The 26,592-nt window shown below is 39.7% G+C and overlaps 1 protein-coding gene across 2 annotated transcripts in view; it reads right to left on the bottom strand.

Moving 5' to 3' along the window:
- LOC134227662 (uncharacterized) overlaps positions 1-26,592 on the bottom strand; it is a 58,632-nt gene that overhangs the window by 785 nt on the left and 31,255 nt on the right. For both annotated transcript variants that reach the window (XM_062709313.1, XM_062709312.1), the window contains exons 2-4: positions 2,731-4,477; positions 2,493-2,664; positions 27-423 (exon numbers count right to left, since the gene is read on the bottom strand). In XM_062709313.1, coding sequence (XP_062565297.1) covers positions 27-423; positions 2,493-2,664; positions 2,731-4,448 — 2,287 coding nt within the window. In that variant the 5' untranslated portion in view covers positions 4,449-4,477. The remainder of the gene's footprint in view (positions 1-26; positions 424-2,492; positions 2,665-2,730; positions 4,478-26,592) is intronic.

Here is a 26,592-nt window from a genome sequence, read left to right as displayed (position 1 = left end):
CTAGCTAGCTTATTAGTGAAAAATACCTTGATTTTTCAGTACAAGTATACACTTTTGTTCCAAATAATTGATAACTAAGATTTGCTCGTTTAGCAGAACAATGGCTTTATTATGATAAATCTGCAAATCGCTGATTGACCTCATCTCATCATTTCCATATTCGCCAGTAGTATTGTTGTTTGAGCTAAGTAGATCATCTAGACTACCTTTCTGGAAATTGCTCACTTTATTATTTTTCTTGCTTAAAAATGATGATGGTTCATAAACCATCGAATGTAGATTCATAACGTTCTGTTGAATAAGTTGATACTTTGCATGGTGGAATACCGTGTTGAGACCATATTTATCGTCGCAGTTTATTTCATGGGTTATTCTAGATATCGTCCATGTGGTCAAAATTCCTGCTTCAAAAAGTGTGAGTACCTGAAATTAATACGGTAGATATGCATAATTAATATACATATGAATTGAAAGCTAAACCCAAATGCATAATTTTTTTTTAATTAATGAGATGAGTGTATTGCGCGAAGTTAAATGCTTTTCTTTTTCAATTATATGGAAATGCTAATATCATTTTCCAAACTTAGACGTACATGTTTATGATAGAATATAAGGCGTTCCGTATTCCGTATCCTAACGGAACTATCAAATCTATACTTTCGCCTCTAATTCTATTATGAACATTTACGTCTAAGTTTGGAAGATGATATTAGCATTTCCATAACATATTATTCCTAATATTTCGATATGCGATAAGAGTATACCATTCTTATAGTAAAATTAGGATTTATTTGGTTTTATTATACATAGATGTTCATAACATTTTTGGATCTAAGGCAATTAAAACTGATAAAATATCACAATTTACAAACATACACACCAAAATATCAAATAGTATTTCAGCAAAATGCTTTACTGAAAATCAATCAGCAATTTTGAAGTTTACTGAAAGTCAGTAATTTGATTGATCTTCACTGAAAATCAGCATACTTCTACAGATTGCTGATCATTCAGCATTTCCCATCGACTTTCATGTTTCGAGAAAAGCAACCATTTTTAGTTTTGAGCAGGAGATTTTACAATTCCCTTTTTAAATAAGTGTTATTTTATCAAACATTTGCCGAATCTAACATGAGGCCTGTAAGTATTTCATCTGAATCATCATCATATTCAATTATATATTTACATGAGATTATTACAAAATAATCACGTGGAACATCATAAATATTTTTCAGCCAATCCAAATGAAGAGACGTTTAGCATTTCGGACTATTTTATAGGCTATCACAAAAAAATGGACAATTATCAGATACATCCCCATGTTTATTGTATTGGATTTTATGTTTTTTTTAAATAAAATATAAAAAATAATGGAAAATCAGTTTATTTATAATGTGTACGTGGATCGAAAAAGCTGATGATATCAGCAGTTGGACGTATTTTGCTGAAATATATCAGCATGATGCTGTCAAATCCTACAAGGGCCAAACCTACGGAGTTTTCAGCAAACCTTTCAAATTTGCTGATTATTTAGTAAAAAGTTGTCAAATGAGATGACAATTGATCTTGCTGAAATTTTCAGTAATTTGTTTTTACTGAAGTGATTGCTGATCATTCAGCTCGGCAAAATTCAGCAAAATTATGCTGATTTTCGGCGAAAAAAAATTATAAAGATTAGGATGAATAATACAAAATTAATTGCCCGATAGTCGAGACATGGCTGAAGATAAAAAAAACGATCAGATGAGCTGTTTTAGAGCAAAATTTTTAGATTTTTTATGGCATTTTTGTTTTGGCCCTTATTATCTAGCCATTTCAATGGTTGCCAGTTTCTGAAGGAGAAATTCTTCAAAAATCCTGAAGTAAGAATATTTCACAATTCATGGAGTTCCCAGAATTCCTGAGAATGGAGGATTTCTTCGAAATACCTTGGTAGAAGATTTTCAGAGAATTCTTGAAAGAGGAATACCTGTGTTGAGGGGGAGGGTAGGCTGTAGTGCTTAAGATTTTTTGATGGAATAATTAGCCATAATTCCTGAAGGGGTAAATCCTCGGAACTGCTGAGTAAGGAATATCCCCGAACTCCTGGAGATGGAAGAGCCCGGAATTCTTGGAATAGGAATTTCCCAGAATTATCAAGGAAGAACTTGGTCAGAGCTCAAGAAAAATTACAGTCTGGAGGAGGGCAAAGTCCCTTAAAATCCGTGGTGGAAGCGACCTAGGGTGAAATATGAACAAACTCCATATTTTCTGAAGGGGTAAATCCTCATAACTCCTAGGAAGGAACTCCAGAGAATTACTTGATAAGAAATAATTCTGTATTCTTGTAATTAGCGCTTCCCAGAATTCCTGGAGAAGGAGTTCTACAAAATTCCTGGGAAATATTTTCTCAGAATTCGGAAAAAGGGAAGTCCACAGAATTATTAAAGGAGCAATTCTTAGAGTGGTAATTCTCCAGAATTCTTGGAAAAGTATAAATGAAAAACACTAACCTGACATGTTGGTATACTACTGTGACTGGCTGATTGGTTTGCTGATCGAATCGCTACTACATGACCGTAGTAACAGCTTTCAGCTTCATTGTTTAGCACATTAGAACTAATTAACTGAAATGGTGCCGCTGGTTCCTCATTGTTATTCTCTACAGCCCAAAGGCATAAGGTTCTGGAAGACAAATACATAGTAACAATAATTCTGGTGGCAATGTTCAATGTGGTAGAGCTAACTTACCCGTCTGTGGTGCCTCCTAAAATAACGGGACCAATCCGCTCAGTGCATGCTATGGCGCTCCAACATGAAAGGATCGCCTTGGGTCGAATGCAGTTTCTGGTATCCCACACGCTGATTACATACCTGTGACAGGACTTCTCTATGTCACACTCATGGAAAGTTAGAAGGACATGCTGAGATCCGCTGTCATAGTGCGCATGTGTTACCGTGCTAGTGTCCGACGTATTTTGCAGTTGAAGCTCTACAGTTTTGGTCGTAGGGTTTCCATAGTGTTGAACGTTCTGAACCAAAGTCGCCTCGATAATAGGGAGTGAACGTCTCAAAAAGCTTCGCAAATCATTTAAGTTGAAGCTGGACTTATTGAACAGGTGTGTTTTATAAGTATCTTTTAATTTTCCCGATTCAAGGTTTACAAGGAAATCTGAGAAATCGTCTTTCTGCTGAATAGGGCAACCATCAACAATGAAATCTTCTTGCGCTACACCCAATTTTTCTTCAGTATAACTATCGGGATTTGTGATCATGCCGTTTAGACATGATAATGAAAATTGGGGTGGATGCTGCACCCATGCAGATTTGAGATGAATATCATCTGATTGTGTTTCACTTGAGTGCACATCAGTTTCAGTTTGGGTGTGATTCTGAATATTCTTCGTGTGACCATAGTGTTTGACGAAATATTCATATGGCGCTGGTTTTTCTTCGTATAGTTCATACACCATCGTGTTAAATGATATTTTGTCCAGTATTTCAGCATATCGTTTCTGCAATAACTTGGTGCTACTAGACGTAGAATGGCTCTCAAACAATCCACTGTTCATACCAGAATCTGGTTGATTGTCCTCTTGCTTTGGTACGCTGACGGGGGCGTTACCAGTATCATTGATCGTTAGCAACCGTTTCAGCTTCATTTCGTAGTTGCCAGAGTCTAACTTCTGTTCGATAGGCGTTTGTGATTTCCCGTGCTCTTCATCGGAGCTTGACTCCGAGCTGGTGAACGCGGACGATTCCGATAAACTTGACTTTTGTGAAGATGCAGAAGAAGATGATTTCTTTGACGATCCGGACTCGAAGTCCGACTCGTATGATTCAAATTCCGATTCATATTGATCATCACCATCGTTCTCAGCTTCAATGACTTTGTTAGTGATTTGCTTGTTGGCACTTGACGAACTTTGTTTCTGGCTTTCGAACGGGATGTCGAAAGTTACTGGGGTCTTAGGCTTTTCTCTGCTCACTTCACTGGGAATGTGTGGTATTTGCTTAAGCACGGTAACCTCCTCCGGTTTCATCGTTCTAGTTCTGGTACGATCACGAGGCGGCGGTGCGTTTTTTCCCTCAATTGTTGTTTTACGATGGTTTGGAGGTGAATTAACGGTCACATTGAAGTTTCCGGCTACCGGCTTTTTTGAGTGTATCCCATTCCTGGATGATGAAGAAGGAACTTGTTTTTTGAGTTGGGTTATATTGATTTTGGGATTAGTTATCACACGCTGTTTGATGTCTTCTGATTTATCTTTAAACTCGGTTCTACTTGTGGTTGGTTGTGTTGACTGGGAAGATATCTTTTTTGTGGTACTCAAAGAACTCGTTTTAGATACGGAAATTGTTTGCTTCACTTTCTTTTTTGTGTCTTTGTTATCGTCTGATTTTACAACTGTTGAAGGAAGTCGTTTTGTCACAGTAGGTTTTGCTGATTGGTTAGGTATTTTCTTCATAGTTTTCAACTGCACAACAGTATGAACAGCTGCAAAATAATAGAACAAGATTAAAAAAATATAGTGAAATTGTTTGTAAAATACTACTATATGTACTACTTTAGTTTCTCAATTCGATACTCATGGCTATGTTTACCTCGTGTTAACAAATTTAACCCGACCAGCACAAGTCAGGCAAACATGTTTAAGGGCAACTTGATTGTGACTGATTTTAGTCACATATGAGTTGGAGTAACCTATGTGGAACATATTGCAGAAAATGTCAATAATATAGTTCATTTCATTCATTTATTTAGTCAACATCTATACAGATAACACTGAATCAACAATTTGACGCCACAATACACGGTTCGAGGCCGCATCTCTTTATCCTCGAATACGCCCTACGCTCGCCAAGTCGTTCTGCACATCTTGCTCGCTGCGCTCCACGCCGTCTCGTACCTGCCGGATCGGAAACAAACACCATCTTTGCAGTGTTGCTGTCCGGCATTCTTGCAACATGCTTTGCCCATCGTACCCTTCCGGCTTTAGCTACCTTCTGGATGCTGGGATCGAAGTAGAGTTGGGCGAGCTCGTAGTTCATTCTTCGCCGCCACACATTGTCTTCTTGCAAACCGCCAAAGATGGTCGTAAGCACCCGTTTCTCGAATACTCCGGGTGCTTGCAAGTCCTCTTTGAGCATTGTCCATGTTTCATGCTCGTAGAAGACTACCGGTCTTATCAGCGTCTTGTATATGACACATTTGGTGCGTTGGTGAATCTTTATTGATCGCAGTTTCTTTCGGAGCCCATAGTAGGCCCTACTTCTACAGATGATACGGCTTCGTATTTCACGAATAACATTGTTATCAGCCGTTAGTAAGGATCCAAGTTAGACGAATTTCTCGACCACCTCGAAGGTATCCCCGTCTATCGTAACACTGTTTCCCAGGCGGGCCCTCGGGCGCTCGGTTCCGCCCACAAGCATGTACTTTGTCTTTGACGCATTCACCACCAGTCCAACTTTTGTGCTTCACGTTTCAGGCGGGTGTACAGTTCTGCCACCTTTGCAAATGTTCGGCCGACAATGTCCATGTCATCCGCGAAACAAATAAATTGACTGGATTTGTTGAAAATCGTACCACGGCTGTTACACCCGGCTCTCCGCATGACACCTTCTAGCGCAATTTTGAAAGCACAAGCACGAAAGGCCATCACCTTGTCTTAGTCCCGGCGCGATTCGAACGAACATGAGTGTTCGCCTGAAATCTTCACACAGTTTGGCACACCATCCACCGTTGCTTTGATCAGTCTGGTAAGCTTCCCAGGGAAGCTGTTCTCGTCCATAATTTTCCATAGCTCTACGCGGTCTATACTGTCGTATGCCGCCTTGAAATCAACGAACAGATGGTGCGTTGGGACCTGGTATTCACGGCACTTTTGAAGGATTTGCCGTACAGTAAAGATCTGGTCCGTTGTCGAGCGGCCGTCAACGAAGCCGGCTTGATAACTTCCCACGAACTCATTCACTAATGGTGACAGACGACGGAAGATGATCTGGGATATCACTTTGTAGGCGGCATTACGGATGGTGATCGCTGGAAAGTTCTCACACTCCAGCTTGTCGCCTTTATTGTAGATGGGGCATATAACCCCTTCCTTCCACTCCTCCGGTAGCTGTTCGGTTTCCCAGATTCTGACTATTAATTTGTGCATGCAGGCGGCTAGCTTTTCCGGGCCCATCTTGATGAGCTCAGCTCCGATACCATCCTTACCAGCTGCTTTATTGGTCTTTAGCTGTTGGATGTCATCCTTAACTTCCCTCAAGGTGGGACTGGTTGGCTTCCATCGTCCGCTGAACTGACGTAGTCATCTCCTCCGCTGCCTTGACTTTCACTGCCTGTACTCTCAGCGCCATTCAAATGTTCCTCGTAGTGCTGCTTCCACCTTTCGATCACCACACGTTCGTCCGTCAAGATGCTCCCATCCTTATCCCGGCACATTTCTGCTCGCGGCACGAAGCCTTTGCGGGATGCGTTGAGCTTCTGATAGAACTTGCGTGTATCTTGAGAACGGCTCAGCTGTTCCATCTCCTCGCACTGCTGTCTCCGCTTCCGTCTATAACGTTCCACGTTCTGCCGGGTACCTTGCTGCAGCGCGACCGTCCGTGCTGCGTCCTTCTCCTCTAGAATCTGTCTGCACTCTTCGTCGAACCAATCGTTCCGTCGTTCCGTCGTTCTTTGTCGTTAATGACTGCTTTGACTGTATTCCAGCAGTCCTCAAGAGGGGCCCCATCTCACCCTCTCCCGGCAACGCTACCTCGAGAGACTGCGCGTATGCAGTGGCGACATCAGGTTCCTTCAGTCGTTCTAGATCGTACCGCGGCGGTCGTCGCTACCGAACATTGTTGATGACGGATAGTTTTGGGCGCAGTTTAACCATCACCAGATAGTGGTCAGAGTCGATGTTAGCGCCACGATATGTCCTGACGTCGATAATGTCGGAGAAGTGCCGTCCATCAATCAGAACGGTCGATTTGTGATTCTGTCTGCAGTGGTGATCTCCAGGTGTACCGATATGGGAGGCTGTGTTGGAAGTAGGTGCTGCGAATGGCCATATTCTTGGAGGCGGCGAAATGAATTAGTCGAAGGCCATTTTCGTTCGTTAGCCGGTGAGCGCTTAACTTCTCAATAGTCGGTCTAAACTCCTCCTCTTGGCCAACCTGAGCGTTCAAATCTCCTATGATGATTTTCACGTTGTGGCTTGGGCAGCTGTCGTACTCACGATCCAGCTGCGCGTAGAATGCGTCCTTATCATCGTCAGTGCTTCCGGAGTGTCGGCTATGGACGTTGATTATGCTGAAGTTGAAGAACCGGCCTTTGATCCTCAACCTGCACATTCTTTCATTGATCGGCCACCACCCGATCACGCGCCTTTGCATATCGCCTATCACTATGAAAGCTGTTCCCAGCTCATGTGTGTTGCCGCAGTTCTGGTAACTCTAAACTTTCGCACCATTGAGCGCTACGATGCCGAATCCACGGTCCTTGAGCACATCGGCGAGTATGCGTGTGCTCCCGATGAAGTTGAGAGATTTGCAGTTCCACGAACCGAGTTTCCAATCGCTAGTCCCTTTTCGTCGTAGTGGTCTTCGCCGATGGTTCCGGTCCGTACTCTCTTGTTGATTGTTCGTTGCTTATGTTTTTTTAAAGGCAGGGCCTGACACTAAACCCCCTAAATTTCCGGAGAACCATTCCTTCTTATTCCCGGTAGACCATGGTGCACAGTTTCACTTAGAGTCCCTCGCTGGCACTCGGACGATGATCAGCCGCCCCTAACATGGAGAACAGACGCTGTTGTGAGCCGATCCTGACATGGAGAACAGACGCTCAGTAAGATTTTTTTTGCATTTCGACTTCAAAGTAAAGCCGTTCTTAGTGTCTCGTACTTGACCCGACTTTGTCACACAGCCGCTTTGCAATGTTACTGGCAAAAAAGAACCTAATGTTGTAACTTTAATTTGGTTGAAAAGCTTGACAAAATCATAAAATTAGACCCATTCACAAGTACACGTTTTTCAACTTCTACTAAGAGCCCTTATCTGAGGTGCTTCGCACTTGACGCGAATAATAATAGAATTAAACAAACTTGTCCTTTAGACATCCAAGCTTTAACAATAAAGCTTCAAATGAATACTAAAATTTTTAAATACTATCGTTTGCTGATAAATTCAGCATTTTAAGGCGATAAGTGATTGCGAAAATGGAACAAAATCATCTTAATATCAAACGTACGTGTTGAATAATCATGCAATGTGTACAACAATATCATCTATGGATACATAAGTTACGTATCTACCCACAGTCATCTTTTTTTATCTCATATAAGCTACGGGTGTTTTGTTTTTAGATGCAGTGCGTTTGTTATACATGTGAAAGTACTTGACAGAAACGGAAGCCTAATTTTTCACTGCCATTCATAAAGCATTACTACGCTTTCCGATTCGAATGGAGTAGCTTACACTAGAAAAATGCTCACGCTTCAAGTAGGTATTTTTTCCGTGAGCAGCACTACTGAAGTATTGATGATGATGGTGATGATCGTCACACCACATAACCCCACAAAAATTTGAGCTAAATGAATTTTTCATTTCGGTTTTTGTTTGTAACAGAAGGCTTTAAATTTGTAAGTGGTTCGCCAACAAGCTAGATGATTTATCTTCAATAGCCTATTCAGACTACATACTAGTTTTATCACTTGATAAAGAGTATTTTGGTGTGAAAGTATACATATGTTATTTTCATTAATTTTCAAGATATTCTTTATTTAACAATTTAATCAGATTTGAAAACAAAAACCGCCCGATCACCATTACAGATATAATATGTCGTAACTTTCCATTATTATCCAGCAAAACATATGAAGGAAGCTGTTATTGATTTCACTACAGATTCTCATAAGCATTAGTAGTCGTCCATAAAATTAAAGCAGCTTATGCTACTACTCCGACGATACAAGAAGTTTTACGAAACTCTACCAGATATTACTAATTCGAAGAATTCTAAAAACAGCTGTATATGCGCAACTCTGTACATGAACTTGATTATCAGGAGTTAATTCCAATATTTAGCGCGCGAAACTCAAACTCAACAGAAAAATTTCAAATTACAAATACTCAATCACACCAATATTAAATTCTTCATCCTCACCAAGGTGAACAAAAATAGTTTATTAGTGCATCGATTAAATAAAAAAATACGTTCATTGGTCGAACTTCGTTATGATACAAAACATAAAGAATTAAAAAAGTTAACTAATCAGTTGCTTGAAAGGCGGCCATTACGTGTGAAACACCAATGTCTCAAACTGTAATAATTTGATTGATTGTTTAATATGCGTAAGCAAGCATCGTAGTGGAAATATTGACACACATAGTGTTTTTAACTCGGTTTTATTTTGATTTATTATGACCTCCAGTTGCAACGGAACAAAATAAACCAGGTGGGATTTGAAAAGTTGTGAAAGTTCGTGTTAACCAAAAAATAAAATACGTCAAAAATGCTTACTTGATACTTGATGGGCTACAGCTCTCCGATGAACCTATGTATCAGAATAAAGTATCCTTCTCCACTGGACTCGATCCTGGGCCAATCGCTTCCAGTCGCCCTGAACACTGAGCGCCCTCAGGTCCTCTTCAACTGCTAAAAGCTATTGTGTACGCGGCCGTTCACGAAGCCTGCGGCATCCTACGGGTTCTCTACTAAATATTATCTTTGCTTGACGTTCTTCCGGCATACGAACAACGTGTCCAGCCTACCGTAGTCTGCCGTGTTGTATAAGCTTAATAATATCCGGCCCTTTATACAGCTGGTACAACTCGTAATTTATGCGACGCCGCCAGATACCGTTCTCCTTTAACGTCCATGCTTCATGGCCGTATAAAGCCACCAGGAGAATCAGAGAGAGTAGTATACAGCGCAAATTTTATCTTCGTTTGCAGACTATGGGACTAAGCCCTGTTTGCAGCTGCAATACGCCATTTCATCTCGCGGGTAACATCATTATCGCACGTCACTAATGTTCCAACCCACGTTGATGCTTGTACTTGGCTTGATCATGTACTTCGTTTTGCTGGTATTAATCGTGAGTCCAATCCTCGCTGTCTCCCTCTTAAAAGGCGCAAAAGCTTCTTCCACGGCACGGCGATCAATCCCGATAATATCGATATCGTCCGCAAATCCCAGGAGCATATGGATCTTGTGATAATGTAACCGCTTCTTTGCACACCAGCTCTCCTAATCGCTCCCTCGAGCGCTATATTGAACAGTAGATTCGAGAGTGCATAACCCTGCTTTAATCCATCTAAGGCAGTGGTGCTCAGCATTCCATTAATTTGCTTATCACAAAATGAAAAAGAGCTTTCTCCTAACAAATAAGTACTTGGACGAAAGCTTTCAAATATATCTATCAGCTGAGGGTATTAAAACAAATATTGGTGTCGAAATCAATCCGTACGACTTGATCAAAGTAAAATTACACCTTTGTTTTGCGTTGATTGTTTTGTACCGAGCGAATTTAAAACTAATATCCGTTTTATTACTCTCAGCAGTAGATACATTTAAAATCTTTCAACCAAGTGCTAATTTGTATGGTCAAATTTAATTTTTATTTAGTGAGAAGCAAATTAAGGAAAAAACGCCCAAAGTGCTGAGCACCACTGATCTAAGGTAACAAATGATGTGTACGCCGAATTAAGGAGGGTTATTCCTCGGTAATTGGCGCACTCCAGTCTGTGCCCTTTCTTAAAGAGGGGACTAATGACGCCGTCCAACCAGCTAGCAGGCACCCCCAGAAGTAGTACTGGGAGGTAGTTCCTGGGGGAAACAATGGCGGAGCCCAAGGGAGTTTAGTCGGTTTTACCGGTACGGTCGAGTGTGCTGGGTCAATGTGTAAATGTTTTCCCCCTTGTAAAAAAAACAGCTAGCAGGTAATTCCCCGTCTTACCATATTTTCGACATAATATGGTGCAGAACTTCATAAAGCTGCTCACTGCCATGTTTGAGAAGTTCAGCCGGGAGCTGGTCCTTCCCCGCAGCCTCATTGTTTTTCAGCTTTTCAATAGTGTAGGCGACTCCACAGCTTGTTCATCGTCGCTAATATTTATTCTGTTCACCGATGCACCATCACTTCAACAAAGTCTCGAAGTGTTGCTTCTACCTGGCAGCCACTTCGGTTTTATCGCCTCGCTTATCACTTGTTCTTCATACTCTCTTTTCTTCCTGCGGTGGGTTCGTTTTGCGGCTGCTCTTGCACGTTGATTGTTGAATGCACTTATCCGTTCGTCGAGCTTCTGGCGGTACTCAGCTGATACTCCTTCCGCCGACAATCGCTGGATGTTGTAACGCATCGTTCGCTGTGATTTTTCGTTCGGTATAGTTGACAACCGTGATCGAATTTTACTGACAACGAGGTAGTGATCAGAGTCAATGGTCGGACCTCTGAATGTCCGCACATCGATAACATTCGAGAAATGGCGCCTATCCACTAGACCATTTGCTATCTGGTTGCAAGTTTCACCATTTGGGTGTCTCCAGGTGTGTTTTTGGATGTTCTTTCGTGCAAAGTAGGTGCTACTGATAGCCATCCCTCTGGCAGCAGCGAAATTTACTAGCCGTAGGCCGTTGACATTGGTAGCGGAGTGGAGGCTCTTCCTACCGATTATGGGATGGATAAAGTCCTCTCTACCGATCTGAGCGTTAGCGTCTCCGATAACAATTTTCACGTCATGATTTGGGCACTCTCCATAGGCTTTATCAAGACATTCATAAAACGTGTCCTTCACGTCGACGGATTTATCATTTCTCAGTGCTTAAACGTTGATTAAGCTTTAATTGAAGAATTTGCCCCGTATCCTCAATACACAGATTCGTTCGCTAATGGGTTTTCACCGCATCACTCGCTTCATCTGCTTTACCATCACTACGAAACCAACTCTATGCTCTGCTTTGCAGATGCAGTGTTGGTCGTGGGGTCCACGGCTCGGAATTCACGTTCTCCGGATCTAGGCCATCAGACTAGGCGGTGTTTTGTCATCGGACGACCCGTGGAAGCGTGAGATAGGAACTTGTGGGGACCAGATTTCTTTGATGTCAACCCACAATTTTGCAGCCCCTCAATCGAACATACCGAACCAATTTTTGGAACGAAAGAGCGACGGAGGTGTATTTTACTATGTTTTGCTGAAACACCCATGCAAACTACAAATCAACGCGCCAGCTTATGCAACAACCGATAAGCTAAAAATTTCAGAGATTGATTTTTTTTCACTCAAAGGAACAATCCCTAAGGGTTCCCCGTAGAATTTAACAACATTTTTTCCTCAAACAATTGTTCGACTTGTGCTAAATTTCGATCTCTTTCTGTCTTTAAGACCCCGAAAAATCACATGCGTTTATAATTGTTGAAATAGACGGATAAATAAATGTATAATTTAGTTCTGTGTTTCTAATATATAATATGTATAACTAACTTGTGTTGGTCCTATTATTTTTGGAGTTGTTTGTGCCGTTGTGTATTTGCCAGACGCAAGTAAGAGACGCCCCATGAGCTAGCCAAATTTTTAATTGCATGTTCGTTCATGAACTCGATTAGGTGGTAAATCTTTTCGGTGAAGACTGCCGGATGATAATGGATTTGTTTATAATTTGTTTGGAGTAATACGAAGGGCAGGTATTGACACGCGTGGTACGATTTTCACGAAGTCCGTCCAGTTATTTGATTTCGCCGCCGACATTGATATCATGGCACGTAACTTTGAGAGGATGGAGGAAGCCTACATCAGACTGAAAAGCGAAGCTAAACGGATTGGACTAGTCATCAACACGTCGAAGACGAAGTACGGGAAGAGGCTCAAAAGAGGTCAATGTAAGCAACCCACCACGAGTTTCTATCAGTGGTTACGAAATCGAGGTGGTTGAAGAATTCGTGTACTCGGGCTCACTGGTGACCGCCGATAACGATACCAGCAGAGAAATTTGGAGACGCATCATGGCAGGAAATCGTACGTACTTTGGACTCCGCAAAACGCACCGATCCAATAGAGTTCGCCGCCGTACCAAACTGACTATCCACAAAACGCTTATTAGACCGGTAGTTCTCTACGGACACGAGACCTGGACGATGCTCGTGGAGGACCAACGCACACTGGGAGTTTTCGAAAGGAAAGTTTGCGTACCATCTATGGTGGGGTGCAGATGGCGGATGGTAAATGGAGGAGGCGAATGAACCACGAGTTGCATCAGCTGTTGGGAGAACCAACCACACCGCGAAAATCGGAAGACTGCGGTGGGCCGGGCACGTAGCCAGAATGTCGGACAGTAATCCGGTGAAAGTGGTTCTCGACAACGATCCGACGGGAACAAGAAGGCGAGGTGCACAGCGGGCAAGGTGGATCGATCGGGTGGAGGACGATTTGCGGACCCTCCACAGACTGCGTGGTTGGCGAAGTGTAGCCATGGACCGAGCAGAATGGAGAAGACTTTTATGTATTGCACAGGCCACTCCGGCCTTAGTCTGGTAATAAATAAATAAATCATAGTTTGTTGGAGTACACGCGGTGGCTCAAGGTTATTGAAAGGTAAAATATTGAAATTAAAAAAAAAGATCCATTACAAACCACGAAAGAAAATATGGAAAACTTTAACTTTTTGAGAAGCTAGCATTTGAGGTTTTAGGAAACTGGGTCAGCTAGTATCCTATAAAATATAACCCAATATCCTATCCCAAAGCAATTGTTGAGATGCAGAGGTGTTCTTGGTCACCATAGTAGCAACCAGTGTCGAACTAAGAAACCTAATCTTCATATAGGACCGCAAGGATGTGGCCGGTGGCGCTGTTATTGACTGTAAATATTTGAGCCTCTGAAATGTGTACATTGAGAAAGGAATAGCTAACCCCAAGCTCCTTTTATTTGTTTCGCTGTGGAATTTCGCAAGTTCAAACTAATCATCGAGTAGCAACTACGGATTGTACGATCATAATGGTCATGTTTGATTCCAGCAAAGGGTGCGGTTTCTTCATCAGTGCTGCCACCTGAAAAATCTCGAGAAAAAGTAGAATCATGGAAAGTTGACATGGTACAGGAAATGCCCCTAGAACGTTAAACATATTTTTCAGTCAAACAATTTTTAGTTTGTTTGGTTAGCCATTCAACAATCTGAAGTATTGACTGCTTATTTATTAAAAACATAAAAACCAAAATATCCTGTATATTAGGGTGGCTCAAATTAGTATGGGAAAAACTTTTTTCAATTGTTTTGATGGGCCACCCTCTTATTCAGTTGTATTTGATGCCCTGATGCTCTGGAGAAAATTTCAGCCAAATCGGTCAAAGTTTGGGTGGTGCTAAACTCGTTGAAAGTTTATATGCAAAAATGTATTTTTTTTAAATCTTTATTAAAGTGATTTTTAAATTAAAAATAAAGTTCATCACTACGCAAAAATGTATGCAGAAACATCCAAAAACAGTGAATTGCAGTTGGACGGAACAATTTACAATGAAGAACTATGATACTCATTCAGATTTTGAAGAATTAAATACAGAATGTTATCGCGAGAAGATTGGAGTTTTCCCGGCTAAGTAATTAGCATTTCTCTGAAGTGGGGTTTGAGCAAATTTCGTTTCTTTTACCTTTGAAAAGAAATACAGCCCTACAACACTCCAGTAAAATACTAATATCTTTGCCTAATAAACTCTAATCTTCTCGCGGTTTTCAGCATAACATTCTGTATTTAATTCTACAAGAACTGAATGAGTATCATGGTTCTTGATCGTAAATTGTGCCGTACAACTGCAAATCACTGTTTTTGGATGTTTCTGCATTCATTTTTCCATATAAACTTCGAACGAGTTAAGCAACGCCCAAACGTTGACGGATTTGGCTGAAATTTTGTCCAGAGCATCAGGGCATCAAATAGAACCGAATAAAAGGGCGGCCCATCAAAAAATTTGAAAAAGTCTTTTTTGAGCCACCCTAATGTATATATTGTATGCTTTTAAAATTCTGATACCCAAAAAGGGTGACCTGACTGTATGAGATAACTGGCGAGGCATTATGTTGCTGTGTACCGTTCTCAAAGTTCTATGCAAAGTTATCCTAGCCCGGATTCAAGAGAAGATCGATTCGACTCTCCGGCGGCAGCAGGCCGGATTCCGTGCAGGAAGATCCTGTGTGGACCATATTGTCGCGCTCCGTATCATTCTGGAGCAGGTCAACGAATTCCAAGAGTCCCTTTACTTGGTATTCATTGACTACGAAAAAGCTTTCGACCGTCTCTATCACGAGAATATGTGGGGCGCCCTGAGACGCAAGGGGGTTCCTGAGAAAATCATCGGCCTCATCGAGGCACAGTACGAGGCCTTTACGTGTAGAATGCTGCTCAATGGGGTCTTGTCCGACCTTATCCGGGTCGTAGCTGGTGTGAGGCAAGGGTGAATTCTATCACCGTTACTGTTCCTCATCGTAATCGACGAGATTCTGGTAGGAGCGATTGACCGTGAACCAAACCGCGGGCTGTTATGGCAGCCTATAACCATGGAGCACCTAAGCGACTTCGAATTGGCTGATGACGTTGCACTCCTCGCTCGACGGCGCTCTGATATGCAGAGTAAGCTCAACGACCTTGTCGAGCGCTCCTCTTCGGCAGGCTTAGTAATCAACGTCAACAAAACCAAATCGTTGGATGTAAACACGGTGACCCCTTCCAGTTTCGCAGTAGCCGGGCAACCAGTGGAGAATGTTGAAAGCTTCCAATATCTTGGTAGCCAAGTGGCGTCAGACGGCGGTATCAAGATCGACATAGGTGTACGGATCAAGAAAGCAAGGGCTGCATTTGCGAGTTTAAGAAATATCTGGAAAATAGGCAGATAAGTGAAAGGACCGAAATACGCTAGCGAAACATGGTGTGTATCAGTGGAGAACACTCAACGGCTGCAGGTGTTCATCAACAGATGCCTGCTGTATATAATTCGGGCCAGGTGGCCTCACAAGTGGATCTCAAACAACGAGCTCCATCGTCGTTGTCACCAGAGGCCGATAGCAACAGAAATTCGGGATCGGAAGTGGGGCTGGGTCGGCCACACATCTTTGTTTCTGCTTTATAACAAACATATATTCAATTTCCTATACCACACTGTGTGAAATTTTTGTGATTCTACTTTTTCTCTCTATGACAGTTATCGTTCTTCTTCTCCCCTATTATTAAATTGGAGAGTTTGGTAGAGAATAGGGATCACACATAGGGAAACTGTTCCGTTTTCCATTTCACTGAACGTATATATTTAGCTCAACGCGAAACAAAGAAATGCGGCACCAATTTCGTCGCTTCTTTTGCTAACACGCGTGCTCAGTTCACTCCTGAAAAAATCACAAAAATAAGAAACAAATCAAATGCCTTTTCATTGTTTTGTTTTTCGTGGGATGAATATCGGAGCTATGAGATGAAGTCCAGGAGCAGTAACCCTAGAAAATCCAGGTAATAAAAAAAAATCTTCAGATATTGAAGAAAACTTCTGGATGCTGGAGTAAAATTCAATAATCCCTGTTGAATCTCAAACGTGATAAACCGAAAAGAAATTTGTGATTTATAAAACTAATAATAATAATCAAACTTTCTTTAAGGTCGTCTTTAGTAGAGTTATAAATTGTATGGGAGTTAGGAAACGAGACTGAAACTGAAAGAATGCCATCTTCAACAGACGTTGAAGTTAAAAATTCGAACAGAAATTTATAACAGGAATACTGCTCAGCTGTATTCTTGCACGAAATTTGAAACAGAATTTACTCGAGTTTTATTTCGTTCAAAACGATAAAAGATAACGTCATAATACATCGTATCGGTATCGCCCATTCCTAATTTAAACACGTTATTTCTGGACAAAAGACCTGATTGGATACTCTCGATTAGTTCTGAAGTCGTTAAATATGCGAATGCTTTTTATATTTGCAAATGTATTCATTAAATTCTATCTCATTTATTTGTCAGGCTACGTGTTGATAGTAAAAATGCTGTACATTTGTCTACACAGTCAAATGATCAGGTTTGGAGGGGTAATAAAATTGAGGCGCAATGATCAATCCAGGAGCTTATTTTGATAAGCAGATTGGTGGATTAGGAGAATTTGAATTGATCAACTGATCGTTTTGAGTTTTGAAAATATTGTTTCGGGTTGATTTGTTTTATCGATTAGTGTGAAGGCTTCTTTTGATTTATTATCTCTGTGCGCAAAAGCTATAAATATTATGTAACCTTCTTTTTAGTATGATAGCCATCTTTTCATTATTCCGTATATCATAAAATGAGTCAAGGTCTGCGAATGAGAAAGGAAAGGAGTTTTTCGAACTGCTGAAAGATGGATAATTATGAAATGACAGCTTTGTGAACAAGCATTTAAAAAAAGGAAAATTGACGCACGCATTGGCTAAACCAATTAAACTCACAAGAAAATACAGTGACAGAAAACAGTAATTTGCGGTTGAGAGGTGCATGAATAAAACCCAAAAGATCTAGATTTTTTCACAAAAAACATATATTTTTCTCCCTCAGTTAAAAGTTAACAACTACATATTTACAAGAAAATACGCGGTAAACCAAACCGAACATCGCTTTGAATTGTTCAAACGTTAGTAGAGTTATTTCAGGCTTCATAGTTTTTAACGAAATTTCTGTCGATCTTTTTTTTCCCTCTTTGGCGTTTTTGAACCAGAACCAGACTTTTTTTTGGCGTAAAGCGTAAAGTGTAAAGGCATGTATTTTTTTTTCTAATAGGCCAAGTTACTAATTGAAAAATATGTTTATCGAAAACCTGTTAAATGACAATTAATATATTCAGAAATTATCAATATATTTATATTATAGACTTGTTAGCAATAGGTACTAATATTATTTTTGCTAGACCTCGTTTATTTTTTGCCATTTTGGAAATAATGAGGCGCAGCAAACCAAAACGAAAAGAGAGAATTTGACAGAATGATTGGAATTGATGATATTTTAAATCATTTTCGATTTCGGCGTGTGAAGGAACACTAGTCTCGTTTTATAAATCCTTTTTTGCAATTCCTGATCATAATACCTGGTTCACAGTACGTCAGGGATTGAACTTATCATTTCATTATCAATTAGTATTCAGCAAATAACTCATTCCAGAGCCGTGATTCCGAAAAGTTTTGTATGACGGACTTCTAGCGCTATTTCCCCTTTACAATTTTATCTAAGGATACATTGCTCTATGTCTAATATTTACAGCGTTAAACGCTAGTATCATTTAACATACTAAATGATAATAACACTTATTATCATTTAGTATATTCACTCAAAATGGTTGCATAAAATCCATTATAGCACTCATTTGGGTGCTATATTGAAAATCCAACATCAGAACAGTAGTTACATGATTACATTTTGATGATCAAGCTTGGGTAAGTGATCAAATAGTGTATTCTCTGCGTCACGTAATAAATGAAATAGGTTGATGGCTATGACATCACAATTTTCCAAAGGCAAGTTCATCCATCGCTTCAAGGCTTCTCGACCTATGCAATGTGGCACGATAACATGGGATATGATTGCTCTCTGTAGCAGCATGATTTATTTGGTAAAAATGATTATGAGAAATTGTCTGTGAAATCATGATTTTTTTTCGAGATTTCAATTTTGTATTTTTGATTTCTCGCTTAACTTTTCAAAAGGACCTAAGTAACATTTTTTTCATATATTAATTTGACTACTGCAATAAAAAGCTTTCATGTTGGTGTGTTGATTGCGCTATTCAAATTAATTCATGAAAAAAAAATGTTACTTAGGACCTTTTGAAAAGTTAAGCGAGATTTCTCTGAAATTTTGCATATCTTTATCTTTATCTTTATGGTTGTTGCATCAACAGGCTACATTTGGCCCCAATGATGAAGAGTATTTGAGAAAAAAAAAGTGAACATTAAAAGATGGTGTCAAGGGATAATACAAAGTAGGTATAAAACATTTAAACAAGTATAGTCATTGTCTTTGTTTGTTTATGTCTGTGAAGAACGATGAAAATCTTCGGCTTAACATGCTCCGTGTGGCGTGGAAATCGAAGAGTGATGCGCTGTATGTATAAACATTCTTTGTGATCAAAAAACATAGTTTGCATCATTGGTTTGCCATTTTGACTCTAGCCTAACTTTTGACAAGGGCCTAAGCAAAACCACCTTGAACACTTTCAAAAAAAAATTAACTTGAAAACAAAAGCAAAGTTTTAGGTAATCAATGGGGCTATGTGAAAAAATATACACTGCAAAAAAAATTGTTCAAATATTGAAAATAAAACTTAAAAATCGATTTTCTCAAAAACGAATTTTTCAATATTTTTTTTGTGTTGTAGCAGATAATATATGTATTTTTTTGTACTATGGGTCTTAATGGAGAAAATATGGACAAAAAAGTTATAATTTTTTTAAATGAGTTGGTTTTTCAAAAATGGTGGAAATATTTTTTTTACGTTTTTATCGACCCGATTTTATGGAAGTACGTTATATTTCCAATGGAAAATGTTCACAGTATTTTTTTCTGAGTGCTACCGTATCTGAGGTACAGCAGGTACGATTTTTTTTAAATTTTCAGTCGTTTTCGAATGTTTATCGATTCTATTCAACCTAGAATCAAATTTTACGGAGTCATTGATATTCATTAACAAATGCTAGTACTGGAGCAGTGCTTGGTTATTTTCATGGTATGAGGTTGTGAAAAAAAACCTTTTACGTAGAAAAAAAAAACAAACATTTTGTTTTTCGTAATTCAACCTTTAAGTGAACCATCTTGGGAAAGAATCTTTCAACTATAATAATTTTTGATATATGTTAGAGAACAATTTTTTCTTCTTGCACAGTAGGTCAAGGTGGGAAAAAATTGAAACTAAAAACATATACAAAAAGACGGGTTATCCCCGAAACGTTTATATATCATATGATAATATATGATATTTCAACCAAACTTTCTTCTGTTATAGTTGGCAAGTATAAAAGAAGTAGCATTTTATTCATTGTGACAACGACAAGCAGATAACAAGCTTAAGATAGTTCAGAAGGTAATAATGTATTTCAAGAAGGACACCTGTCGCAAGGATTACTTAACGTGCTTAAAAAACGTTTTGGAATTCTTTCTGATTGCTAAATTAGTTGCTGTAGATTTTGCCAGACAAACTACCCAATCTAGTGGTAATGATTTATTGTATAATGGAGAGGAAAATATTCGAATGATTGATCTTAGTTGAATAAAGTTTTCAAGAAAATTCACTGTTAAGACCCTAAAATTTCAACTTTAGGCTATATTTATTATTTCATGCAAGGCCAACACAATTTGAATACTAATTCATATACTGCAACGAATGCCAAAGGGTTAAAACATGCACACGGGGTTTCATCTACTATTGGCCAAGGATAGTCTAGGACCTAGGCTTCCTTTTCAAGGTATTTTTTTAATTTTCAAATTTATTTCTTATATTTGTCTATCACTTGTGCATACTGATTATTCAATATTAAATAGAAGCCTTTGGCTAAATGATATACCAAACATAGTAAGGTTGTATGGTAAGGTAGTAAGGTTGAAAGACTAGGATTCATTTTTTTTAGGACAAGAATGTGTTCTCTGCCATCTCATATAATGAAAATGGTCAACCACTACTCCATTACTAGCATTTGTCAATAAATATCAACGGTTCAGTAAAATTTGATTCTAGGTTCTATAGAATCGAAAAAAAACTAAAATGACTGTAAATTTAAGAAATCTGTATTTTTTGTTTTATAATTGCTGTATCTCAGAAACTGTAGCACTTAGAAAAAAATTGTTGTATACCTTTTCCGTTGGAAATTTTACGCACTTTCATAAAATCGGGTCGATAAAAACGTAAAAAAATATTTCGACCATTTTAAAAAAACAACTAATTAAAAAAAATTTTAACTTTTTTATCTATCATTTCTCCATTATGAAACATAGCTCATTATTCGTCATTGCAAAAAAAAAAAAAAATATGGTAGGCTCAGGCGTGTATAACACTTTACGGAGCCATGGTTCTTTGTGATATATACAATCAATAGCATTTTATTATACAGTTAATAAGAGAGGGGTAGCGTAAAACTCGGGCTGAAAAATCATCTTTTTGCATTTTATTCTTAATTTTTTTAGGTGTGTTCTGTTCTATGCTCAGTTTTATATAATTGCAGGTAAACACCTCAGGAAAAGGACTCTTTTATACAAATCATATATAGATCTCTGCCGACGCATGGGCAATGACATACAGGGGATGTCCAAAATAACTGGCATAGGCAAATTTTGGGCATAATTAGATGTGTTGTAACTATGTCAATTAATATCCGATTTTGACAATTCAGGGATGCCTGAAATAGAAATTTAATGTAATTTCATGGAACCGACCATGGCCACCGGATACCGGAGTTATTCCGGGTTTTTCGAAGGTAGTTTCAGAACCGTTAATTTGTGGGGGTGTTGTGCTGATAAGTTGTGATTAAAAAGATAATAATATTAGTAACCACAAATAAAGTAGGGCTCTTTCTGATTAGAATCATATGTTGATATTCGAAATCGGACCAGAATCAAGTGAGATATGGCCGTTTGCTTAGAATCGGTGCCGATCGGTAGTTTTAAAAGTTACCAGGCCACAAATTCATTAGAATCAAGCTTTTTGACCGGATCGAACTAGTCATTAACACGTCGAAGACAAAGTACATGATAGGAAGAGGTTCAAGAGAAGACAATGTGAGCCACCCACCACGAATTTGCATCGGTGGTGACGAAATCGAGGTGGTAGAAGAATTTGTGTACTTGGGCTCACTGGTGACTGCCGAAAATGATACCAGCAGATAAATTTGGAGACGCATATTTGCTGAACATCGTACGTACTTTGGACTCCGCAAGACGATCGAATAGAGTTCGCCACCGTACCAAACTGACAATCTATAGAACGCTCATTAGACCGGTAGACCTCTACGGACACGAGACCTGGACGATGCTCATGGAGGACCAATGCGCATTTGGAGTTTTCAAAAGGAAAATCCTGCGTACCATCTATGGTGGGGTGCAGATGGCGGACGGTATGTGGAGGAGGCGAATGAACCACGAGTTGCATCAGCTGCTGGGAGAACCATCCATCGTTCACACCGCGAAAATCGGACGACTGCGGTGGACCGAGCACGTAGCCAGAATGTCGGACAGTAACCCGGTGAAAATGGTTCTCGACAACGATCCGACGGGCACAAGAAGGCGAGGTGCGCAGCGGGCAAGGTGGATCGATCAGGTGGAAGATGACTTGCGGACCCTCCGTAGACTGCGTGGTTGGCGAAGTGTAGCCATGGACCGAGCCGAATGGAGAAGACTCTTATATACCGCACAGGCCACTTCGGCCTTAGTCTGAATAAATAATAAAATAAGCTTTTTGACCGATATTCCTTTATGATTACATCCCAGAAGTCTTCTGATACGTCAAGAATGAAAAACCAACCAAACAGACGGATTCTGATGTCGTTGGAGTGCCGCCGGAGAACCCGTAGAGGGGACATTTCAGTTTTGGCACCAAAGCTAGTCATTCGACGGTTCGTTTTTCAGCGATACCTGTAGAAGGATGCATTTTAGTTTTTGCGCCAAAGCTAGTCATTCGACAGTTATTATTTCATGGTTTTCAATCAGGAAGCAAGGTAATTGCTCCAGGGGAACCAAGTAATTGCTCCAGGGGAACCTGTAGAAGGAGCATTTCAGTTTTAGCGCCAAAAGAAGTATGACTAGTTTTACTGCTTAAACTAAAATATCATCTTATACAGTTTCCTCTGGGACAATCCATAAGTCATGAAACCGGTCAGAGTCGTCAATGGTCCATTTAATATTCATACCTCACTTCCTGATCAAAAACCATGAAACCAAAGTCCCAGTCTACAAGTTCATGTTCCAGTCTACAAGTTCACCTGGAACAACCTATAGGTTCCCGGAAGTTGTCAGAATCGCTAATAATCCATTTTATTGTTAATTCTTCGCTTCATGATCGTCGAATGACTCCTTTTGGTGCTAAAACTGAAATGTTCCCTTCTACATGCTCTCTTCGAGCAATCCGTAGATCCCGGAAGCGGTCGGAATTGTCAATGATTATTATTTGGCCATGTAACGAATGAAATTGTTTTGTAGCCCATACCGTAATTCTTGATACCGGCGCCCTCTCAAGGCTGGCGCTCTTGGCGGGGGTCAACCAGGCCAACCACACGCTACGGTGCTGGTTACATTCATTTCATTCATTAATTTATTCTACATCTAAACAGGACCAGCTCGTGGTTCATTCTCCGCCGCCACACACCGTCTTCTTGCACGCCGCCAAAGATGGTTCTAAGCACCCATCTCTCGAATACTCCGAGTGCTTGCAAGTCCTCCTCGAGCATTGTCCATGTTTCGTATCCGTAGAGGACTACCGGTCTTATTGGCGTCTTGTACATAACACATTTGGTGCGGTGGAGAATCTTTTTTGACCGCAGTTTCTTCTGGTGCTGGTTACAACACATCTTATTATGCCCAAAATTTGCCTATCCCAGTTATTTTGGACATCCCCTGTACGGCTTTACTTTGAATCCCAAAAAAGATGCTCGACGAATTGAGATGATGTCTGTCTTCTTTTTTTCTTCCTAAGCAATGGAAGGGGAATCTGCTCAACAGACATCCTGTGTTGGACGTCCAGGAAGTGCGGGGTTAGGGACCACCTCCATCAGCAAACGAGGGAGGCAGGACTACATCCCCGTCCCGCTAAACCGTTTCCATTGCCGCCAAGCCCATCGTCCCTTCAATACAACCAGAAAGTAATGCTTCAATGGGGTGTCCTTGAAGCGCTGAACATCGTGACTCGCTTTTTTAGAAGAACACCATGGTATCTTGCCAGCGCATTGCCGGCTTTCAAGGTGGCCTCACCACGCCCTATGTCCTCGGAAAGTAGGAAAGGGTCGACCTCGCGCCTGCCTCCCTCTGCACGGCTAGATGATGTCTGTGTGTGTGTGTGCGAAATGTGCGAAATTCTTTATACAAATGAAATATTTAATAATTGGATATATATTTCACCTAAAGCTAGACATATTTGGCCATGATCATTTATCGATTAGTTTCAAACGAATTAATGATTGCAAAAGTGGTAATAAGCTAATAAACACCTCAATTACAAGCACCGCAAATTGGATGATCATTTTCTATGCTTCTGCATGTAGACAGCGTGGATGAAAACAAGAGACATTGGATCGAAATGAATGGATAACGCTTCGTAGGACATTGTGAATCAATCCGATCTCAAGGGCGATCATATGACGAGCCTATTGGCTTATTATGTAAATATCCGAAACTGATTTTTAATAGTTTTGTGCAGTATTTGCCACCTTAAAAAATATAGTTGAATTTAGTTGACTTTTCCTAAGAAAAATATTTAGTGTCATAAATTCACTTGTCATCCTGTACTATCCCATTTAATTCCACCACTTGATTGCAACTTTACAGATAATTCACAGTATTTCAACCTCATCAATAAGGGCGTCTTCAGTGCCTCGTTCTTGACTGGACTCGCAATCAGGGTCTCCATTGGCGGGCATAGAAACGCTCCTAATTAATAACTGAGGAAATCTTAAAAGAAAACTATTTTGAAAAGCAGGCCAAGTTTCAGTGGGAATGTAGAGTCATAGAAGAAAAAGAAACATAATAATAAAAAGAAATACGCGCACAAATAGTATGGGATTTAAAGGGATTTAACAAATTCGTTTTTTGTAATAAAGAGGCGAAAATAAATGGGATAGTTCCTACTAACCAGCTTCTAACTATCAAAAAATTAGCAAAAAATAAAAAAATGAGCTTTTTTGAACAAAATTGAACTTTTTTGAACGAAAACAAACGTTACACATCCGTTTAAAGTTTGTGTAATTCCGCTAAAAACCAACTTTTGTCGAGGTCGCTTCCCGAGCAAAAGCCACAAACAGAATAACAAAACATGATATGGATTTGATTGACATAAGAGATAAAAGAACAGGCAACAATATCAAAAATTTGCACCGAAATATCATTTGAATAGCAAGATATGCTATTGATAAGAACAAACTAATGGCACATGATATTGATCACTTATTACAAATAGCATAATTTGATCTCCTCATGATATTTAAGTGCAAAACATTGATATTGATCTTTTATCTCTTATATCAATCATGTCCATATCACATTTTGCTATCTTATCAACATTTGATATTATTTAGCTATTTTCGTCTACTCGGGTTGTAATTCATTCTCACATATAACTGTAAATTTGTTTTATCATATATAAAGCTATAGCTTTTAGGTGCGAAAAAGCCAAAGGTAAATGAAGACCTCCTATAATGGTCCTGTTAAATGCGCTGCTATAGAGCAATAGCATGCCGAGTTTGACTGGGTTCGATTCCCGGCCTGGTCTAGGAAATTTTCGGGTTGAAAACTGTCTAGACTACCCTATGTCTAGACTATCATCGTGTTAGCGTCATGATGTACAAGTTAAATAGAATGCGGCACGCATTCATAAAAAAATATAATTTATTCCGAAATTGAATTACACTTCACACTACAGACTAACGATTACAGACTAACTTGATTTTCCCTAGCTGCACTGATTTTATTAACTATTTCTGATATGTCAGCAATAAGCTCTCCACGTGGTTATTGTCCTCCTCAATCGGATGATCGGTTCGATCGATGATGTGTGTCAGCAGTTTGTGCGTTGGCCAAAGTGCACTTCATCGCTGCGTATGCTCGTTCGTCCTATGTACCATGTTGTTGCCTGGTCGCTGTTGCTACCCGCGTGTTGGCATCGGTGTAGTTGCAGAGTTCTGATGCTTAACTCCTCCTAACGTACAAATGCAAAGCCAGTAACAGTAATGTCAATTTAGAGATAGATACGAAGGCCTCTATGATTCTAAGCACATGATTGCTCGTTATCGCGAACCAACATCGCTATCTCTAAGAATCTGTCGAATGTTGTTATATTGCTTAAAAAAGTAATTTATTAGAAGATTATTAGAAGAATTATTTCATCCCAAGCCTATTTAATTCAAAAATGCAATTAATTTAGAATTGATTGGGAACTGCATTATTTATGCAGTTCTATACATTACTAAGCTATCAATATATTGTATATGGATCTACCCATGTATTCTCGATTTTAACAAACATAGCCTGGCCTATTAAAATATTCAGTTATTATTGTGCTCATCTTTCGAAATGATTTAGTTCGTGAATAAGTACCGTCAGTTCAATTCAGAAAACATCCTTCCTCCTATTCTTTCGCCTCGTCAATCAACAGGTATGTAACAATCTATTCAAGCAATAGAGGTAATAAACCATAGACGAAGATTGTCGCTGAGGTTCTCATTGTTCTTGTTCTCGCCAGCAAAAGATTTCGCCAGTGACGGCAGCGACAATCTTCCTCTATAGTTTATTACCTCTATTATTCAAGCTTAACAGGAACAAAAAAAAAACAACTTCAAGTTGACACAACCTGGGTAGGTACTTCCCCGCTGGCGCTAATCGTTTTCTCCCAGAGACATTTGCGTTGATGAGTTTTAGCACTGCATAAGAACGA

Source organism: Armigeres subalbatus, chromosome 3 (assembly GCF_024139115.2).
Source record: "Armigeres subalbatus isolate Guangzhou_Male chromosome 3, GZ_Asu_2, whole genome shotgun sequence".
Lineage (NCBI taxonomy): Eukaryota > Metazoa > Arthropoda > Insecta > Diptera > Culicidae > Armigeres > Armigeres subalbatus.
This window is presented reverse-complemented; position numbering and strand designations above follow the sequence as displayed.